Source organism: Amblyomma americanum, chromosome 5 (genome assembly GCF_052857255.1).
Source record: "Amblyomma americanum isolate KBUSLIRL-KWMA chromosome 5, ASM5285725v1, whole genome shotgun sequence".
Taxonomy (NCBI): Eukaryota; Metazoa; Arthropoda; class Arachnida; order Ixodida; family Ixodidae; genus Amblyomma; species Amblyomma americanum.
This window is the reverse complement of record NC_135501.1, coordinates 152,435,137-152,457,168: the sequence shown is the minus strand read 5'-3', so window position 1 is coordinate 152,457,168 and position 22,032 is coordinate 152,435,137. Positions and strand designations below refer to the sequence as shown.

At 47.8% G+C, this 22,032-nt stretch overlaps 1 protein-coding gene across 2 annotated transcripts; it reads left to right on the top strand.

The window, feature by feature from the left end:
- The first annotated feature begins 353 nt into the window (after positions 1-353).
- On the top strand, positions 354-5,527 carry mRpS2 (mitochondrial ribosomal protein S2). 2 transcript variants are annotated; one of them, XM_077665510.1, is made up of 4 exons: positions 354-490; positions 708-806; positions 1,395-1,681; positions 5,023-5,527. In XM_077665510.1, the coding sequence occupies exons 1-4, from the start codon at positions 454-456 to the stop codon at positions 5,452-5,454; spliced, it is 855 nt and encodes a 284-aa protein (XP_077521636.1). In that variant the 5' UTR covers positions 354-453; the 3' UTR covers positions 5,455-5,527. The 2 variants fall into 2 exon arrangements, with proteins under 2 accessions (XP_077521636.1, XP_077521635.1); XM_077665509.1 differs by having other exon boundaries at positions 1,392-1,681.
- The last annotated feature ends 16,505 nt before the right edge of the window (positions 5,528-22,032 follow it).

Genomic DNA, 22,032 nt, shown 5'->3' with positions numbered 1-22,032 from the left:
CGGCTCCGTCTTTGCCCTCTCTCTCTTTCTCTCTCTGCAACTCTCTTTTGACTTGTTGACTTGTTGCCCTTGTTGCTGGGTTGATAGCATCGTTGATATCGTGTTGATAATAAAAAATGGGAAAAGACGGATGCATGAAGGGCATTTGCCGGTATGTCAGAAGGTGACTCAAGCAGCTAATAAGCGATACTGCCCACTTGGCAGATTTGGCTCGGTTATTTGTCCCTACTTTCACGTGTCAGCGATGCGAGTCAGAAATCGAAACTCCACCATGCATATAATTAGCAGTGACCTAGAAACCAAACATCATAGTACAGACTAAATTTTTATACTATGAGTTTCACTATCTAAATAAAGTAATATCAGGATGCCGTTTTCAGACATTTAAATACAGATTTGATTCGTTGGCGCAACGCTGGGTTGTCCATTCTCTCCGCATGTCTAGTGTACAAAATGGCGCCCGCCATGCGTGCCGTCGTGCGCCGTTTCGGTGGGTATTTTTCTTGAAATCCAGTTTTCTTATGTGAAATTTGCTTTTAATAAATTCAACTTGTATATAAAATGTCTTCCCTGAGTCAACCGTGACTCATCCGAGAGCACGAAGGTGCTTTTTGTAACGCTTCCGAAGCTTTTGCGCACATTCGCTTCCTACTCTCGACTTGTACTGCGTGTTTTCGCTTTCGCATCATCAACGGTCTTCGTTGCAGGATTATTGGGATCCCTGCACAGAAACGCCCCGTCGGCGCGGAACCTCGGAATTCACGGTGCATTGAGCCAGCAAGCTAGTCCACAGCCGAAGACAGAAGGTGAGTTCATCTCACTGTAGCTTTCACACATTTGAACTCGTCGCTTTGGATAAGTTTGCCCTACAATCACCCGCGATATCCCAGGAGAAAGTTTGCTATGTGTCTGGGATGGCGTAAGCGTATGCGAAGGTGAGGCTGCTTTGTTTTTGTTTTTTTTTAATTTTTCTGCAGCTACGACTGCGTAACTTGCTGCTGAACGAGTTACTGGTGCGTACACGACGACGTAGGTGTCACGTTTCCGGAGAAGTTAACAAGAACGAATGAGCTTGAGAGATTAAGTCTGTCCACGATGCGGCAGAAGCGCAGTGCAAGAGTGCACTAACCCTGAGAGTGATGAGTGCCGATGGTGTACTGGGCTGAGTTTGTTTCAGTCATGGTAGTCAGTTGAGTACACGGCATTGTGTGAAATTGCTGCTTTTCTTTTTTTTTCAAGTGGCAGAACCGCAGTATTGCAACAAATAGTGCAAAAAACGAAATACTAGAAAACAAGGAGACTATGAAACAAGGGCAGGCTGTCATAATGCAGGCACTGCACTGTGATTTGGAAGTAAAAGTTTGTTTTTTCTCTCCCTCTGCATACCTCCGCAGACCCAGCAGGCAGCACCAAGTCGGTGCTGGACCCATTACAACATGCCGACTACTTTGGCCTCGGCAAGCTCCTGTCGGTGCGAGAGCTCTTTGAGGCTCGTGTCCACCTGGGCCACAAGGAGGGCCTGCTCAACGACCTCATGCGGCCGTACCTGTTTGGCTCCAGGCTGGGATACCATGTCATCGACCTGGACAAGACTCTGGAGCACCTCTTCTGCGCCCTCAACTTCATCGCACACATTGCCTACCGTGACGGCATCATTCTCTTCGTTACCAGGCACCAACAGGTTAGTTATCTGTAGTGCATCGTGGGAAGGATTACGGTCAGACATTGATTTACCAAATCCTGACTTCACCAATTTTCCAGCCGAATGAATGACTTGAATGATTTAATTGCATATATTCATAGAACCAAAACAAAGACTTTCCTCTTTTGCATTTGGCACATTATAGCCTTGGTGACTTAAGACTTATAAAACAACACACAAAAAATGTTCCTCGCCAGAGTCAGGCGCTGAATTTAGAGGTTTTTCCAGATTTGGCGAAATAGTTTGTGGCTTACCTGAACCTCATCGCACCTGAGCTTAATGGAGTACGTAGGGTCACTGAACGAAGAAGCAACAGGATTATTTTTGGTGTGAATTGGTGCCATGCACAGGCAGTCATTAAATGCAATGACCACTCAAGTGGAAGCTACACATAGCACAGCATCTTTATATTTCCAGGTTCTGTACTTAATGGTTGTACTTTTTATATTGGTTTCACTTGTCTATAGTACCTATGCAAATGCTTCCGTTGCCCTTTCCCATGAGCCTGGTCATCTAAACATCTTGTGTTTAATATCTCGTGTGGAGCATTCGATTTTTAAATATTCACTTGCTGCTCATTTTGAAAAGCATCTTGGATAAGTGCGATCCTGTCAAAAGTGAACTTCTGTGACGTGCTTTGAAAAAAATTTTCTAGAATTCTTTTAATTCACTGTCGTGAGCACAGCTCTGTGGTGTATGAGGTGTTGCCATGCTGTGGAACAATGCACAGTAAGCATAACTCGGCATATCTAATCCTGAAGAAGCGTCACCTTTCAATGACAAGCCTGAGGTTTTTTGTGCCACTCGTGCCATCGTAAACAGACTTTGTGCCACTCTGTTGTGGCTTGAGCAATTGGAAGGAACTTGCAGATTAGAAGACTACAGTGCACTTAACTTCATACTGTGGCCGCCCACTTGTACGGACCGGAAAACAAAGACGAACCGTGCTACTTAGATGCAGACTACGTCCTTCACGCAAACTTCCATTGATGAAAAGAGCGGAAGCACCGAAATGATATGGTAGTACCTTGGGTGAAAGTATAGGGTGCGACAGCAAAACAGCAAACATTAGTAGTGTTTCCCACAGCTGAGCAGATGATGCATGCCGGTCCCAGCCACAGGGTCACGCATGGGCCGCTTGAAGTAGTTCTATCTACTGAAACTACTTATCTGGCTGGCACTTGTCAGCTATCTCTATACCTACAATGCTATATTACTGATTAAATTGAACGTTTTGTATGTCCTGAAGCAGGAAATACAGCAGGAAAATAACGACTGCTTTTTTTTTTTTTTTTTTGGCTGTAAGAAAAGCAGTCGTCATTTTTCTGCTTCATTTGTGAACGCTGTACACCACTTAGGGCAGTGTAACTTTGCTGAGGTGTTTGTAGTAAAGTACCGCACACGCTGAATATGTTGATAATCTTCGCTCAAGGCTCAGAACAGAGCCCTTTTAAAATGTCCCCTGTCGCCTACTTGCCATCACCCCTGCAGGCAAGCGCAGTGTATTCTGTGCCACTGGTTGCAGCTTTCGCATGTGTCCCTCTCAGTGGCTGTGTCTCATGCAATGCTATCTGGTTGTGTTGGAGTGAGGCAAAGGTCTGTGTGATACTAAGAGACAGGATGTGAACAGCATGAATTTGACAACAAAGATGAGTTAATTACCTAGCTGAAGGGGATATGGGGGTCTTAAAATAAACAATCTTATTATTAAAAGTATTGTAACAAAATTGTGCATCTCTTATGTGCTTATTTTTGCTGTTTTCAAAAAAAATAATTACTTTGAGTAGTGTGCATCAATTAGTTCCCATATAATACAGAAATAACTGAAGCCTAATTAGTTAAATTCTTAAGGGTCGTTAAGACGCTTTCTTTTTGCAATTTTTGGTTTCGATTGAAATGGTGCTGTAGCCAAAGACCTGTCATCTGGACCTATGATAATTATATGGTTGTTAGGGTACATCGTCATATAAAAATGTTAAATTTTGTCCATGCACCATAATGATGAAGTATAGTTAGGTGACATTGTAGGTCACAAAATTGAAATGTTTGACTTAGCGAAACAAAAACAGCATAGCTCTGCAGTTTAGTTCTTTCTGAGTTCGACAATATAAGATTAATTGTAATTGCTCCATAAAAGCTTAAATAAAAATTTCTGTAAGGCTAGTCATGTTGGCAAAAAACGCGAAGCTGCTAAGAAAACCACGTTGTAGAGGCCTCAAAAGCCGGTAGAATGCAGACATACCAAAAATATTTCACAGTAGTGAGTAATACCAGGTAGTGGAGGAAGGGGCCTAGCTTTCAAACAAAACCAATGTGGCGGCCATCGGGGACGCGGTCGTGTGAAGCGACGGGTGCAATGTACTCCCGTCTTTCGCTCCCAAATCACCATTTCTGGGCTTCGTAGGCTTGAAATAAATAGACATTTTAGTAGCTGGAGGTCGAATTTAGACCTTGAAACTTTCTAGGCAGGAACTTTAGAGTGTATTGATCTCGAATATGCCATTTTAGCAAAATCGACATTTTCACATTTTTTGATCATGTCAAGAGCCCCGTCTCCCCATAAAGGGACCTTGAGGGCAACTCCATCCAAATATTTTTGTAGTAAAAATGTATTCTGTGGCTCTTTCTAGCTATGGTGACACTTGTCCAGGAGCAAAAGATGCATTTATTGATGAGAGATATGAATTTAAAAATCTCTTCGCTGTACGATTAAAAACTCACGACATCTTCACCGGAAAGGACTGGTTCCCACTGTTGTGAAGTGAATGGCAGTGTACCATGGTCTGTGGGGTCTGCACAAAAAAGTCTGTGCCGACGGTGTACATTTGACTTGCGAAATCAGCCAGTAATTGCACCACCTGCACTTAGTCTTTTATAGCGTATGAAAGCTCCCTTTTCGGTTAGAGTGCTGTCTGAGCAATTATAACGCAGTAACCCTATCAAAGGAGGCCTGCTTCCATTTGGCTTTAGTGTCCCGCGTAGGAAATGGGCTTGGGCAGAGCATGTAAACCTCAGAACTGATTAATAGTGACAGAGTGGATATGAGGCCAAAGGAATGCATTTCAGGGCACCGTCGAATCAGATGGAGTGATGAGGTTAGAGAACTTTCCAAGATAAGGTGGTTGTCGCTGGCGCAAGACAGGGGGTACCAAGAGATCAGCGAGCACTTCTGCACTGAAATGCAGTCCACCTCAGCATATGGTGGTGATGATTATGATCTGGTTGACTGCCCGTTACCATGCAAATAGAGGGTTTAGACTGTTTTGATGCAGAACGTGTTTACATTTTGCAATTTCCTGCCCCTTATCTCGACCCCGTAGACGGCTCACATGGTGGAGGAGACTGCCAAGGAGTGTCGGGAGTTCGCCCACTCCCGGTGGTGGCGGCCCGGCCTTTTCACAAACTCGACGGCGCAGTTTGGCACGGTCACGCGGCTTCCCGACACGGTGATCCTGCTGTCGACACTCGATTCAGTTTTTGAGGAGCACCTTGCTGTCAAGGAGTGCAACAAAATGCTCATTCCAACGGTGGCCATCGTGGACACCAACTGCGACCCGCGGCTCATCACCTACCCAATCCCGGGAAACGACGACACACCGGCTGCAATTCAGATGTACTGTCGCCTCTTCAAGACAGCTGTGCTTCGTGGGAAGGAGCGGCGGAAAAAGGACCTAGAGGAAGCTGCCAGACAAGAGCAACAACAGGCAGCAGATACAACTGGTGATGCATCAAAACAGCCAGCCGGTGCTTAAAAGACATCAAGCTGAGCCCTGTGGAACTTGTATAGTTGTCAGAATGAATTTTGTGTGATTAGCGGAATTCCAAGTCGCCTGGAGTGTTTCCTTCATTGCCACTGTTGGCCATTAATCTTTTTTTTTTACACTGACCAGGACATCATGTGGCTAAGCTTTTTGTTGTAGAGTGCATGAAGAGTTGTAGCATTGTGCAGGTGTCCCACAGACAAATGAATGGTGTTGAGCTATATCAAATCAGTAAAGACAAACCGGTCACATGGTGGTGATTTTTCGCATACAAATATAATGCAAGGGTGTGTTGGTAGGGCAGTTATCATATATTGCCGTGTACTAGTAAACATCGTTTTTACAAAAGTGGCTACTCGAAAGTGGGGGGGTCGACCTATATGCTCACTCGACCTATTTTCAGGTTCCATGGCATTTTTGGCCAAGCTGCAGGCAGCCCACACACTGCTCTGGTATGCATTCCCAGTAAAAAATTGTTAATTCGTAGGCAAGTCAGTTCCACTAACAAAAACTAACTGTGCGGCATTTACTTGGCTCGCTCACACTGGCAGTCGCTTTCCCAGAAGAGTGGTGGAATGCACGAGAGCAGGCTTCCGGTAACCTCTGGAGCGTCAATCACTCCGGAATCCGGATCTACAGGACCATTAGCAGTTCAGAGACAGCCACACGTGTGAATGTGCAAGGCAGGTCGTTTTTCATTTCTGATCTCAATTTTCCGTCAACTGCTGGCTTTGCGATCTCATCTCGCGGGAGGCTGTGTAACAAAGAGTGCCCTGTCAACATATTGCAAGTAATTTATTTTCTACCAACTCGGTTTTTCGCAAAATTTGGGTACAGTCGTAATTTTCGAAGCTGAGGTAATAGGCCTCTTAGAGCTCTTTTTGACCACATCATTTACAGGGCCGATTTGCAAACACACACAGCAGGGACTTTGAGGCCGGTACCTTTGAGAAGGCAATCATCCCTCCACAGCATCGCTACATCCTAGTGCTGCTGCGACAGCTCACAGAACAATGCTAGTGGACTTCCAGCTCATAAAACCTCAGCTGCCGGAGGTGAGGACTTGCTGCATGAAAAAGGCCAGGAGTCTCTGCCATGATGTAGTGCCCTGATGCCACCTTGCAAAAGAACTTCACAAAGTGCTTAAAATACCCAAGAAGGTTCCCAGTGGAAAGCATGGTAGATAATTCTGTGCATATAACAGCATTTTTTGACTATTGGGCAATTTACTTGTGTTCTGAGAAATTACTTGTGTTTCTGACAAATAGGTTTATGGGCCTGTTTAGGAATATAAAAAAATGTTTTTCGGGGCACAAAATCTTTGACTAAACTGTTTCATGTTTACTGTTTTTGCTGTTACTGTAATTGTAAGTTGGACTGTGGTTATGCATTCATTGTGTACATTGCATAAGTTGCCTGGAAGGTATCCAATTTTTCACACTGTCTTGCAGCCATGTTTGGCCATGCGTATGCTCCTATGCCTTTCAAGTTGAAGCGGAATACATTCATGCTTCCAGAAGATTGTTAGTCTACTGGAAGACATTCAGGAAGAGACGGTGAATCAAAAGGTCATGTCATTCTTTATATACACAAGAACAGTTGCTCATTGCAGTAACACTTTTTAAGTATCTCCTTTTCTCCACTGTTGCTTCACATTAACTCAGTTTACAAAGGCCAAATTGCCGTGCTTAATATCACCAAAAATTGCAAGGATACAGACACGCTGCGGCTGTAGGTTAGCAAATATATTAGAAGCTATTCCTTTGTGGTGTGGTGTCTCAATCTATTCAAATTATGGCGACAGTAAAGGCATAGCACATACATATTTATAGCACCAGCGCTACTATTTAGGATTACTAGATTTATCCCTCATCGATCCAAAATCTCGCTATCAGCCTTTCCCAGCTGCGAATTTGAATCAGGGGATATGCTTTGAAGAAAGCAATCTGCTATACCATACCTCAAAAGTGGTTGATTGTAGAAAAATAGACTTTACTATCACATCTGCTTTTATGCGAGAATAAAACTCGCTAACACGGCACATCCACATCAGTGGGCGTTCTTAATTTCTTCTGAGCACTTTGCAGATAACGCCAGGAGCGCTGCATTCACGAAAGACTGCGAACGCACCAACTAGGGTATGTGCACTAGGGATTCTTAGAACTTGAGACGGCTCATGCGTTTTGTAATGCTACAAAAGGCGTTATGATGCGCTAGAGATGGCAGGCCCGTGGAGCAATGGCATCATGCGATCAACTCCACATATATTGAGCAGAAAAAGCCCACGGCTCGGCTCGGGCGTCCTTTCAACCAGTAGTACAACTGCAACCGACGTCAGTTGTATTGTTTGTCCTGTTGAAAATACCAGCTTGTCATGGCCAGGATGTGCGCATATGATGTTCGAGATGACGCAAGCACCCATCACAGGCAAAACTTGGAAGGTGTTCACTTCTCTACAGTCTACGTCATGGGCCACAAATTGGCGGTGTCAGTCCGATGCCTGCACCACACGTTAACCCACTGGTGCGTTGCGTTCATTACGCGCGTCAGTTTCCTCGTCGCCGAGTCCTAGCCGTGCCATGCGTTCCCTGGCCATGATGAGCGTCATCATTTCCACGGCCTTCGCGTGGATGGTGGCCAACGGCGGCAGGTTCGTGGAATGTAGCGACACCAGCAGGTCGAACAGGTCCGATGAGTACGTGACTGGACCCTCGGGCACGCAGGGCCTGAAGCCGTCGAAGAACAGCACGCCGCCGCACAGCTTGGACGCCGCTTCCGAGCTGCCCGTTCCCAGGACGTTCGCCACCGAAGGCCTCCGGTCCACCAGGGCGATGCTGGCGAGTCGCGTAAGCACGAAACCGAGGCACATGACCGAGGCACTCGAGGGCGAGTTGGCCTGTAGCTCGTAGTGGCCGCCGATGTTGATCTTGTCGCCGAGGAATATGGACTGAACGCGGTTTCGAATCGGCGCGGCGTCGATGCACGACTTCCACGTTAGCTTGTTGTCCAGGTGCACGTTGTCCCCCACGGCGTAGACGTTCTTGAGGTCGAAGCGGCCGAAGGACAGCTGCCGCTGCTCGACGTACATGATGACCGAGGAGAGCTGCGCGGCGACCTTCCAGAGGAAGTACTCGGGAAAGCAGAGCCCCTGGGAGACGAGGAAGATCTCGAGTCGCTTGAGCGTCGCGTCCGGCATGTCCATGATGAGGAACACATTCGACGTGTCGGCGTCCAGCGCCAGCGCGTAGACGCACATGAGGTTCGGGTGCGCCAGCTCCACCCACTGCCAGAAGCCGTCGGGGAGCTGCTCCGACTCCGAGCAGGTGCCAGCGTGCGCGGCCATGTACTCGCCACCGTCCAGCGGGCACCGGACACGGTAGGTAAGCGCGCGGTGGTACATGTGGAAGTCGAAGATGTCCCTGAACGGAGCGCTCTCGACTTCCACGAAGTCATCCGTGCCGAGTGACGTCAGCCGGCGTCTCAGGAACGGTGGCAGCGCTGACAGGTCGCTGCCCTTGAGACGACGCAGCGTGGCCCTCCTGATGACTGTCCTGTAGCAGAGGGCTTCCAGGGTCCTCGGAGTCTTTCGGCGCTTGAGTTCAGTGCCCTCCTTGGGAAACGGGTGGTAGACGTGTCTGCCCTGGCTGAGTCCGTGCACGAGCAGCTCCATGGTCACTTGGACCCAGGGACGACGTCTTCGGGGTCGCGGTCAGTCCTTGCCTTGGCCGGCTGCCCTCTCCTGGAGGGCCCCTGCCAGCTGTGGTAGCCCACAGCCAGAGGCCAGGTACGCCGGACCCCTCACTGTGGCGTCGTCTGTTGTCTGGCAGCAGCAGTGGCCAGGGCTGCTGCACCCTGGAACACAGGCGGCGCGTGCCCGCTCTGAAGAGCGCGCGCGCCCTTCTGGCTGGGCTTTGTCTTTGGCTTTGTCTTCTCCTTCTTCTTCGTCGTCGTCGTCTTCTGCCAGCGTCTCCAGCGGCGCTGGCACGCGCTTCTCTTTCGCCCTCCCCGTCTCCGGGAACCTCGTGATCTCGGGCGGCGCGTGCGAGCGAGTATGGAGCAAGGTCCGTATTTATAGACGACGCCGACTTCGCGCTGGCGGCCAAGGGAGATTGACGTCGGCGGCCGAGGGAACCTGCGGCCCGCGATGCGATGCGCCCGGCGGTCGCGCGCGCTTAGCAACTGCCTGCCGGCCGAGCAGTGCGGCTTTTGCATCTCTACCCTCATGATGAGGACGGATGTTGCGCTTTGTCGGCGGGGAAGCTCGGACGCAATTAGAGGCACGAGACCGGGCGTCTTTCTTTTGCTGTTTTTCGAAGCGTTCGGCCGTTTTCTCAAGAGAAAAAGAAACAGTCGTCAGACGCTTGGAGCCGGCACCCGCTGGGTTTCGGAGCCCGTAGCTAGGAAATCCGTGTTTACTGCGGCTTGTTTACGGTCGGACTGGAGCCAAGTGCGGAGGGCTCTTGCACGTCACTGAAGGCCGTGAGCGTGCGGCCAGGTCACTACCGGGTGTAGCAAACGCGGTGTTTTGGTTTCTCGCTTAAAAACGCAGCCGTCCGCGGATATTTCCCGCCGCAACGCGCCTCAACTTGGAGTCCCCCGAGTCTGTCTCTTCAAGGTTCTGTGCGCAGGCGGTTGGTAGCAACGGATATCACGCGACCTAGCAGCCTTGGCTTCTTTGGCGGGCAGAACTGAAGTTATTTAAGCGTTGCGTTGCTTAAGTGCCGGCATTGCGGGTAAGGACGCGCAAGCCGGTTCCCAAACTCCGCTCATCACGGCAACAAAGCAATAGCTATACTGCGCTTCCTCTATCTCTGAACTGAGAGAGTGTTCATTTTGTTTTGTGGGTTAATTTAACGTCCCATAGCAACTCGGGCTGCGAGGGATGCCGTAGTTGAGGGCTCCAGGAATTTCGACCACCTGTGGTTCTTTAACGTGCACTGACATCGCGCTGTACACGGGCCTCTTCCATTTCGCCTCCATCGAAATGCGACCGCCGCGGCTGAGATCGAAACGGCGTCTTCGAATCAGCAGCCGAGCACCGGCACGGCCATTGAGCCATCGCAGCGGCAGAGCGTGTCCATTGTCCGACCAGTTTCCATTACCGTTTCATTCATTGACAATGACGATTGGCTTTTGAGGAAACGAAATGCGTGGTGTCTCGCTTCTCGGTTCACACCTCAACCGCCCTCTGAGGTAGTGGATGGAGGGACGGTGATAAGGAGATAAAGACTGAGTAGTGGAGGGCTCCGGACACATTTCGACCTCCTGGGGTTCTTTGATGTTCACACGGCGTTTTGCATATCGCCTTCGTTGTTGAAACGTAAAATTAAAGACGTCCCTGTGCTGTGCGATGTCGGTGCACGATAAAGGTCCCCACGTAGTCGAAATTATTCCGGAGCCCTTCACTCCCTCATTTACCCCTTCCCTACCACCTAAGGCTCCGACAATTGTCATTAAGTTTTCAATCAATCGGTGGACACCTCATCCGCGCCGTGAGAGAAGGAAGGGTGGAGTGAAAGGAGACTGAAAGAGGCGTCGCAGAGTAGGAGCTCCGGTATCATTTAGCCCGTTGTAGTCCGCTTGGGGGCCTGCGCCTCCAGGAATGGTCCGAGGAGGTCGCCGAACGACATCGTCGGTCGGCCACCTGGCGTCCGGCCTAGAAGAGGAGACCACCGCGGGGAGGGGAAGGTCACCCCAACCCGCGCCTAAGAGCTCTTCTTTAATACAGTTTACCTCGTCCTCCAGGAATGGTGGTGAAGCAATGTGTTCCTTCCGGCTTGCCTTTCCAGCGCCGGGTCCTGCTGCAGTCACTTTCCAGAAAAGACGGAGCGCAATCATTGCCACCACCACCCCGTGTTTCGCAAAGGAGGTAGATTCCAGTGGAATCGGAAACAAGTGGATGGCACTGTCACGCTTTCCCGCTTGCAGCACTTGTGCCATGACGCGAACGTGCGGTAACAGAGGGGGGTGGATTTGCTGCCAACTCTTGGAGAAGGTGGTTATTTTTATTTTATTTATTTATTTATTTATTTATTTATTTCATCCTTCTGCGATACTTAACAAGACCTTAGCAGGGTGGGCACGCGATATACATGAGAACAAATGCTGGAAACAGTAGACCTCCGGGATCTCTTTCACTAAAAGGAAATAATGCACAATTAAAAATACAACTCAAAGATATCATAGTATGAAAAATATAAGGAAATTAAGGGTAAATTTCAAACATTTTTAGTGAACTTTCTGTTATTGCATCATAAGTGAGATTATTCCGGGCTGTAATCGTTCTGGGGAAATGAGAAGGCTTGCAGGAGTTAATTCGTGCGTTTAATGGTTTTACTGTAAAATCGTGCCGTTGTCTTGTGTCATATACAGAGGAATCTGTTATAATGATGGACGTGTTAATAATATATTGGCCTTTGAATAATTGAAAGAATTTCAAGCGGCAAATGCGGTGGTTGACGTGAAGGGGTGCCGGCGGTCTCGCTTGCACGGTGTTTCATGAACTTTCTTCGTCGAACAAAAACGGGAAGGGGGGGGGGGGGGTGGCAAGCGCACTTTCTCCAAAGATTGAATGAATGAAAAACTTTATTGGTTCCTTTAGGAAGTAGTAGCGGTAGAGGACGTTCTCCCAAGAAAATTTCTCTCTTGGCGGCGACACGTGTGCCCGGTGCCTCTAAAAATTATGCCTTGTCTAGCAACTGCACACTGTAAGCCCGAAAACAAGAGGTGCCGTATTGAAGGGCTCCGGAATAATTTCGACCACCTGGGGATCTGCCGCCTTTCGATGGAGGCGAAACGCAAAGGCGCCCGTGTGCTGTGCGATGCCAGTGCTCGTTAAAGATCCCCAGGTAGTCGAAATCATTCCGAAGCCCTCCACGACGGCACCTCTTTCTTCCTATCTGATTTCACTCCCTCCTTTATCCCTTCCTTTACGGCGCGGTTCGGGTGTCCACCGAGATATGCGAGGCAGTTACTGCGTCATTTCCTTTCCTCAAAAACCAATTTTCATTTCATTTTTCTCCTTACACTTTAGCTGGTCGAAATAATTCCGGAGCCCTCCACTACGGCACCTCTTTCTTCCTTTCTTCTTTCACTCCTCCTCTTAATCCCTTCCCTTACGGCGCGGTTCAGGTGTCCAAAGATATATGAGACAGATACTGCGCCATTTCCTTTCCCCAAATAACAATTATTATGAAGGCAAAACGTAAGGCGCCCGTGTGGTGTGCGATGTCAGTGCATGTTAAAGATCCCCACGTGGTCGAAATTATTCCGGAGCCCTCCACTACGGCACCTCTTCCTTTCTTCTTTCACTCCCTCCTTTATCCCTTCCCTTACGGCGCGGTTCAGGTGTCCAAAGATATATGAGACAGATACTGCGCCATTTCCTTTCCCCAAATAACAATTATTATGAAGGCAAAACGTAAGGCGCCCGTGTGGTGTGCGATGTCAGTGCACGTTAAAGATCTCCAGGTGGTCGAAATTATTCCGGAGGCCTCCACTACGGCACCTCTCTATTCTTCCTTTCTTCTTTCACTCCCTCCTTTATCCCTTCCCTTACGGCGCGGTTCAGGTGTCCAACGATATATGAGACAGATACTGCGCCATTTCCTTTCCCTAAAAAACATTACTATTATTAAACCAATTATTGCACTTTACTTGCAGCACAGAAGCAGGTTAACGCCCCTAAAACTCCCTTGAGGCCAAGTCTGCTACGTGTAGTGCTTCTCTCCCGATGACGGAGTGCGTTCGCACTGCTCGCAGAGTATCACGAGAATAGTATAAAAGGGAGTCAATAATGACAGACGCTATTAACCCCCATCGAACGACTCATTAAAACTCCTTTCTTCCATGGAGCGCAATATTCAGTAGACTTGGCCAGTGCGTGTCATGCAGCTGGCAGCATAAGCGAGGCATAGCGGGCGTCGGACGGCAAAAGTAACAAAATATTCTTTGAATATTCATATTCTTGGAATTTTGTCGGAACTCTCCCGAAGCGTTGTTTATTGAGTTCCAGTCTACAGACACGCTTTGGGCTTTCTTTGGTTACCGTATACACTCGACTAAAAGTCGAACTTTTTTTTTTCACGACTTTGACGGGATTTTCTCTGACCACGAAATACCTGCGACCGCGGTCACGTTCTATGTACTCGACGACCCCAGCTTTCCCTCTCTCACTCTTCTGTCACTCCCTCTGTACCCTTCCCATGCTGCACCGGAGGACCCGGATTCAATCCCATCCGGGGCGGCCGCGTTTCGATGGTGGCGAAACGTGAAAGGGCCCGTGTGCTGTGCGATGTCAGTGCGCGTTAAATAATCCCGGGGGGGGGGGGGGGGGGGTCGAATTTTTTTCCGGGGGGGGGGTCGAATATTTTTCCCCCTGGAAAAATATTCGACCCCCCCTTACCCCCCCCCCCCCCAAATGTTCCAGGGTCCCTGGGGAACAACCGTATGTTACTTAACCCATATCAGCTTGTGTCTGGCCGCCTCTGTGCCATTAGTCCCCGTTAACTGCTATATAGGTGTCCGAACTTTCCTTCTATCTTATTGCCAGTACCAGAAATCCACTGTTTACTAAATATAAATTCGCATACATCCGCCTCCTCCTTTGACGAAATAATGACAAACATAGGCCTCGATGAAATGGGGGCATCGTAATCGTCGTGATCATCATTTTTTACTATACCCGAGTGGGGCGTTACATAAGGGGAGTAGAGTTGCATTGAAACATAAGGCAGAAATAGATGGCCAGAACCGAAGCAGTAAGCAATCAAAAGCACTCAGTTACAAGGCTACTCCTCAAATTAAGAATGCGCTGTAATGAAATGAAAGAGGTAGCATTTTATAGGATAAACGGACATACAGGCGCTAATTAAATCTAACGACACCGCGTTCGGAGACCGTAGAATAGGGAAACTGATTGCCTTCTTGTATCACGGATGGTAAAATGGATTCGTGAAAGGCGTTACTTGATCCACACAAACGCTGGTTGCTCGTAGTGGTGAACTAATGGAATGACGTGCGCACAGGTGGGACAAGAAGTGACCCACACATACTCGGAAAGCTGTAGTATATAGTTTTATGGAATATAGTTATGGTGTATATAGCGGTTGCAGTAAAGCTTGCAACATCTTACTTTCAAAGGTTATCTGCTCATTGCAAGTGCTCCATTGTGCGAGAAAGAAGGAACTGACGCCGCCTAGAGTTTAACAGACCTTTGGGTGGCGACCTCAATGAGAACCTATGCGTAGGCACAATGTGTTTCTCCCTGTAGCGTTCAGTGGCCTCGTTCGCTTGTTTGTCCGCGAACTTGTTTCGCGCTTTTCCCTTCCAAAGAGGTAAAGCACCCTTTTCTGGAAACCGTGCATAACCGAAAAAGTTCTCATCTGGTCTGATGTTAAGGGGAATCCCCCAAGGTGGAGTAGATTTGTAATAAGGGAGTAATTACTCATTGGCACCCAACCAAGCGCAGCTACAATAGTGCCCCCGAAGTGTTCCCACTTCGAGTTATTGATCGATTCGCACTCGCCCTACCATAAGCTTGCCGTCCCGGTTAGCTCAGTTGGTAGAGTGACTGCTCGGGTTAAGTTGTGGTCCCGGGTTCTAACCTCGGACCAGGGCGAAGTTTCCTTTAACTGCGAAGTTTCTGAGAAAGCTGTATAGATTTCCTTTGTAGCCATATGGCTACGCTTCGGTGGATACAAATGAGCAATTACTCCCTTATTACAAAGTTCTCATCTGCGTTTTCTATTTGCGCCAACTGGACATGGTCGTGAGATAGCTTTGCGAGGTTTTCTTATAGCATAGTTGCTGACGCGTTAGATTTTCTCCCTGTTCACTCTTATTTTGAACACCTGTACGGCCTCTCCAGTAGGCAGATGAATCGGCTTTAATTCCTGTACCGATGTGCCGAAAACCTTGATTTCTGAGACTAGATTATTAAAGCGAGCTTAGCGGATGTATATCCATTGGCCGCAAAAACGCTTTAAAATCCACTCGCCAGCTTTACTCGCCAAGATGTGGCTTCCCGCCAAGGGTGTACGGTTGTGCCATGGTCAGTGATTTGACGCCCGTGTAACCAGAGACTATTGATTAATGCTTTGTATTAAGTCATGTCGCTGCTTTGTTCTGGGACATACTGCAGCGAACTCTGAAAAGGGCCATACCCAACAATTCTCGACAGAAACATTTTTTTCAACGGGAAAGAGTTTATGAACGCAATTTTTTTTTTCACATATTGTAAAATTTCACTACAACAATCAACATATCCGCTGATCTCCCGTGAGCAGTCTTGCATTTTTTTGGTGGTGGTAGTGGTTTTATTAAAATAATAGTAAAAAGGAAGGAAAAGAATTTTGCTAGCCCCGGCATCTTCCATCGATACTGAAGCACCTGAGCTGGGGCAGCGGAAATACAGGATACAGGATGGAGAAAAATGAAATGATAGAGGTGAGGGGACAGGAAGAGAGGATAGGGGGAGAAGTAATATGTACAAACTATTTACAGAATAAGAACTGTGTCCAGGTTATGCACGTAATTAGTTCATTTTAGAGTGATTAAATCACACCCGCGCACAGCACTGTGTTGGCTACAACTGGGGTGGGGCGTCCAGTTATTAATCGTTCAAGGTAGAACTCGTGGAGCGTTCGGTCTCTGCGTGTAACTACCTCACGGAGAACAGACGGGACGTCAAGCCCGTGTATTCGAGGAATGCACAGAGGCTCACCAAAGTTCGCTCACGAGTGCGCGCACTGCCCTGCGGCCACAATAGCGTCTTGATGGAGTCTGGTAGTATGCCTTGCGCCCTATAGGCCGCGAGCATATCGCGACGAGCATCGGCGAACGCGGCACAGTGAAGGAGCAGGTGTTCTAGTGTTTCCACTGCACCGCATCCGTCACACACATCACTCGTCGCGATTCCGTGACGCACCCGTCGTTCCCCGGGCCACACGCAGCCAATGCGCGCGCGGAGTATCATTGCACGTTGTAACCGTGTAAGTGCGCGACAGCCGGTGACACTGTCGATGCGCTCACCTCCCGCGATGCGTGGGTCGGGGTGCTGCTTTCGGAGATGGTCGTGGATGGCCGCACGCACGTCCTCGAGCGCAAGGGGCAGATCGCTGGCAGGTAGTTGGTGTGCAGCGGTCGCGAGGTCGTCAGCTTCTTCGTTGCCTGCTATGCCGCAGTGACCGGGCACCCACTGTGCACGCACCGCACAACCTCTCTGCGCGAGGCGCTCGATGCGAGAGCGAATTTCCCGCACTAGTGGGGTACCGCGGCCGTTAGATTGCAGGCGGCTGAGGGCGGCGCGGGAGTTGCACGGCAGAGCACTCCTGGGCGGCGGAGGGCCGAGGGTGAGCAGCAGGTCCAGCCCGAGCCGGGCATTTTTTTCTATTGCATTTTTTTTTCTATTAACGTTTTTGCTGTCGTCAAGAACGCTCTCCATTGGTTTTCTATGGCATTCTTAACTGCTCGATGCGAACGACGGAGTGAGTGAGTGAGTGAGTGAGTGAGTGAGTGAGTGAGTGAGTGAGTGAGTGAGTGAGTGAGTGAGTGAGTGAGTGAGTGAGTGAGTGAGTGAGTGAGTGAGTGAGTGAGTGAGTGAGTGAATAAAGTTTATTGCTCTAATAAAGGAGTCTTGCTGCTTGCCCGAAGATTGCCGATGTCTTCCAGGCTGAGCGTGGTTGGCGCCCCTAGTCCAAGGCACCCCTGTCCCTGGCCATCCGGCATGCGTGGCTCACTAGGTCTCTTTGGACCTTGAGCTGGCTGCTGGTTAGCCGGTCCTCCCACTGCTCCGCATTTGGCTCTTTGTTACCACGGAAAGCTACATTGTGTACGCATTCCCATGTGGTATGATACAGCGTGGAGGTTGCCCCGCACCATGGACATGTTTCCCTATACTGCTCCGGATACATCTCATGCAGAATGTGAAGGTTGTGGAAGGCTCCTGTTTGGAGTCTTCTCCAACATTTCGCTTCATATTGTGTTAGCAGAGGATGTGGCTGGGGATATTTGCGTCTTCTGCCTCTGATAAGGTTGAGGATAGCTGCGTACGTGAGCTTTACCGTTATCTCCGGGCCTTTAAACGAAAACTTTAAAAGAAAGATTTTGAAGCGCATCGAATATTTCCATAGAAGTAACTTACAATATTCCAAAAATTACAGGATTGCAGAAATGCGAACGCCTTTCCCTGTCCTCTTCTCCCTCAATTTTTCATTTTTATTTATTGTTATTTAGTTTTCATTCTTATTGTGTTATTTTACTTTATTTTTATTTTCTGTTTTTTTTTGTTTTTGTGGATTCTTTATTAATTTTGGTTCTATCTTTATTGTCTATTTTTTATTTCAACACATATATGTCGCTTATCTACTGTTAAGCCGTGGTAAAAACAGCGCAGCGACGACAGACACAGAGAAGACAGAAGAAGACGGACAAGCGCTGACTAACAACTAAAGTTTATTGGAAAAAACACAGGTATTAATACACTCCTAAAACAACCAGGGAACACGCCCCTCTTAACATCCTTCTAATCGTGCGAATCTAGATACTTAATCTCACATTCGTGAAGAAGCACTGACGGTGTGCTGACGCATGCATCACCATTCGCGTGGATGCGATACGCCTCACACAGTTCCCTTGTCAATTTATCCCTGTGCCTGCAAACAACTTTTGTCTCATGGAAAAGAGGGTTGCACATTTTTTTTGTCGGGGGAACCTGGGATATTATTCAGGGGGCAATCTCTAAAATGTAATGCAAGGTTGGACGATGGGGGGCCATTTAACGAGGTATGATGCTGACGAAGACGGGTGTTCACACATTTTCCCGTTTGGCCAATGTATTTCTTGCCACAGGAAAACTCAATGTCATACACTACGCTTTCAGCACATGACGTAAACATCTTTTGGTGGTTTATTTTGCAGGCTCTACTCCCGGTTGGTTTCTGTTTTTTAGCCTTTGCTTTCCTATCTATTATGGCACAAATTTTTCCAAGCTTTTGCGGGGCTGAGAAGAGCACTTGAATTCCATATCTGGCGCCTACTCTTTTTAAGTTGTGTGACAAACGATGAAGATATGGTATAACCGTATGCCTCTTCATGCCTGACTGCTCTGATGGATGGCAAATCTTGAAAGATTTTAGTTTCCTCAGCAATTTATTGCAAGCAAGCACGATTACCTCTTCCGGAAATCCTGCCGATTGCAATCTACCAACCTGCTGATTAAAACTATTCTTCATTCCATGCACACACGATTTCGAAAGTGCTGAACCTAAACATGCAACGGCTATACCACTTTTAACTAATTTAGAATGGGCTGAGCGATAACTAAGCAAGGGCTTCGCTGAGCGCTGTTGAAAAGACCAGCAGACATGATCAGGGTTCAGGACCAATCTTAAGTCTAAAAACTGTAGCTCGTTGTTCTCCGGGAGTTCAAAGGTGAACTTTAAACCTTCTCCACAACTAACAAAAACCCTTAGTATTTCTTCTACATTTCTTCTACATTGAAATTTGTAGGCTCTACAAAAATTAAATAATCATCAACATACCTGAACACCTGTTTTACACAATCACTGAACTTAGAATTTATCGCCCTGTCAACGTGACACAGAAAAATATTACTTAACACCGGTGCTACTTTTGAACCTATGCATACCCCAGCTTTCTGAGCAAACAGTTTTCCTTCCCACTCGACAGAAGTCGATTGCAGGTAAAAGGTCAGAAGTTCCAAAAACGACTCCACAGAAACACCACAATCCGAAATAAATCTCTCTTCGTCATTGTCATTAGTTATGGCTTTCTTAACACACTGCAGGAGCTTATCTTGAGGTAGGGAATAGAACAAATCCTCCACATCGATGCTAAACATGCCACTCGAACCCGGGTTACAGCTTTGCAAAAACTCAACAATGGTGACAGAATTCGGGACCAGAAACGGATCATCAATCACAAGACTACTAAGGTGCTTTTGCAAAAAGCACCTTACGGATTTCCGGAAGAGGTAATCGTGCTTGCTTGCAATAAATTGCTGAGGAAACTAAAATCTTTCAAGAGTTGCCATCCATCAGAGCAGTCAGGCATGAAGAGGCATACGGTTATACCATATCTTCATCGTTTGTCACACAACTTAAAAAGAGTAGGCGCCAGATATGGAATTCAAGTGCTCTTCTCAGCCCCGCAAAAGCTTGGAAAAATTTGTGCCATAATAGATAGGAAAGCAAAGGCTAAAAAACAGAAACCAACCGGGAGTAGAGCCTGCAAAATAAACCACCAAAAGATGTTTACGTCATGTGCTGAAAGCGTAGTGTATGACATTGAGTTTTCCTGTGGCAAGAAATACATTGGCCAAACGGGAAAATGTGTGAACACCCGTCTTCGTCAGCATCATACCTCGTTAAATGGCCCCCCATCGTCCAACCTTGCATTACATTTTAGAGATTGCCCCCTGAATAATATCCCAGGTTCCCCCGACAAAAAAATGTGCAACCCTCTTTTCCATGAGACAAAAGTTGTTTGCAGGCACAGGGATAAATTGACAAGGGAACTGTGTGAGGCGTATCGCATCCACGCGAATGGTGATGCATGCGTCAGCACACCGTCAGTGCTTCTTCACGAATGTGAGATTAAGTATCTAGATTCGCACGATTAGAAGGATGTTAAGAGGGGCGTGTTCCCTGGTTGTTTTAGGAGTGTATTAATACCTGTGTTTTTTTCCAATAAACTTTAGTTGTTAGTCAGCGCTTGTCCGTCTTCTTCTGTCTTCTCTGTGTCTGTCGTCGCTGCGCTGTTTTTACCACGGCTTAAAGATGCACCAACTAGCTCAGTTGTCGGTTCTTCTGCAGTTTATCTACTGTTGATTAATTAACTTTACCATTTTTTAATACTTACCATAACACTTATAACTGACAACCTTTGCGGACAACTTCCGCCTACAACTTCCGTCCACGCCACTCATGAGCCAAGAAAGCCTTATGCCTTAATATTCAGATTTTTTCTCCAACAATGGTGGACATGTTGACATCACGCATACACATATCATTTTCTCCCTATAATGAAATACTCTCAGAATCTACATGATAGTTTTAAGCCGTTGGCATTAGAACACTCTTGTTGTAAAAAACCTCCGTCCATCCATCCATCCATCTGAACCTCGGTTCACAGGTGGCAAAACTGAGAAAAGGAAATTGCCTCTCAACTTTCAGAGGAAGGGAGTGAGAAGGAATACGAAGAGAGGGTAAGAGGCGAGTGCCTCTTATGCGAGTGCCTCGATGTGTGGCCGGAGTGATGGCATGATGGTGTGACAATGTATACGGGATCGCAGAATGCGACCGGCTTGAGTAAGACATGAGTATACGGTCAGTGAAGTTGTTCTTCCAAGGAATAAAATAAAAAAGGGTTCTGAGTAGCACTGGGTTAGAGACGCGTTTTTGGCCGCGTAATTGACAGCAGCTGCAGCCTCCGCAGTCAAAATGACTCATTCCTCGTCTTTTCTAGAGCGTTATCATTTATAGAGACATTCTCCCGCATCATGCCGTTGTGTGTTTGTTCGTATATATGAAGCCGGTTTCGTGGCAGGCTGGAGCAGCCTGCCCACCGTGTCAGGCGACAGCTCAATTGATCGTGAGAGGCTTCTCGGGAAGAAGAGCAACCTGGGTTGAAAACCAACCCAATCAACCCAAGTCCCACCGATGGCAGCAGCACCTACTATAGAAGGGCACTGGCGCATCGCTCGACTGCTGCACCACTGTACCAGGAGTGATAGGAAGACTCCCAGGCATCTGTGAATGTAGAGAATGACCAATTCCGCCTATGCCATCTGTGAACACTGGATATGAACACCAGAACCTAGGTGAAAACCGACCTGCCAGCGCACGTAATTCGCATTTGCCCTAACTACGCAAATCGACCACCATTTTTTTTACACCTAAAATCAGCAGCAAGAAAATGACTTACCATTTCCACTGGGTGCCCGTAATTCCCTTTTAGGTTTTAATCCGATGTGCGTTTGAGCCAAAATCGCAGTTTAAAAAGCTGCGAGATGAGACGGGTGGCGAAATAGGAAGTTGGGGCACTGCATCCATGAGGGAATGGTTTTACACATCCGCAGCATCATGTCCGACAGCTCTTGCTGACTGCGCAGGCAAGACCTACAGAGCAGGTTCCGATGAGAAGGCTGTGAGGTGGGGCATATAAGGTGGCTTCCGGGACGGGAGGGTGGACTCCCGTCTGGAGCAGTATATACCCATATGACCTTATAGACCCCTATTCGCCTATATGACCCTCATCGGTTGCGCCAACCTGGCGTTTATATTGTCCTATTCTCTTGGTCTACAAATTCCTTCTCTTCAGTAATGGGAGGCTGTTCTGGTCAGCTCGGACCCGGGCTTTCAAGTCTTGGCCACCCAGTGGGCCGCTAAGGTCGCCGCTAGAAATGCGCTGGAGGCCACCTAGCGCGGACCGTCTGCATCAGCATTTTGTACGAAATAAATGTTTTGTAATCCAAACAATGGTCTAAACCTGTTATATAGCGAGGACTGATCAGGAGAGCTCAAGCACCTCCATCACTGCTGCATGGAC

What these genes read in the sequence shown, in the direction of transcription:
- mRpS2 (XM_077665509.1), top strand. Translation starts at nt 454, where the DNA reads ATGGCGCCCGCCATGCGTGCCGTCGTGCGCCGTTTCG. An exon ending in TGCCGTCGTGCGCCGTTTCG is followed by an intron (nt 491 to 707) that starts GTGGGTATTTTT and finishes TCTTCGTTGCAG; the next exon opens with GATTATTGGGATCCCTGCAC. An exon ending in TCCACAGCCGAAGACAGAAG is followed by an intron (nt 807 to 1,391) that starts GTGAGTTCATCT and finishes TGCATACCTCCG; the next exon opens with CAGACCCAGCAGGCAGCACC.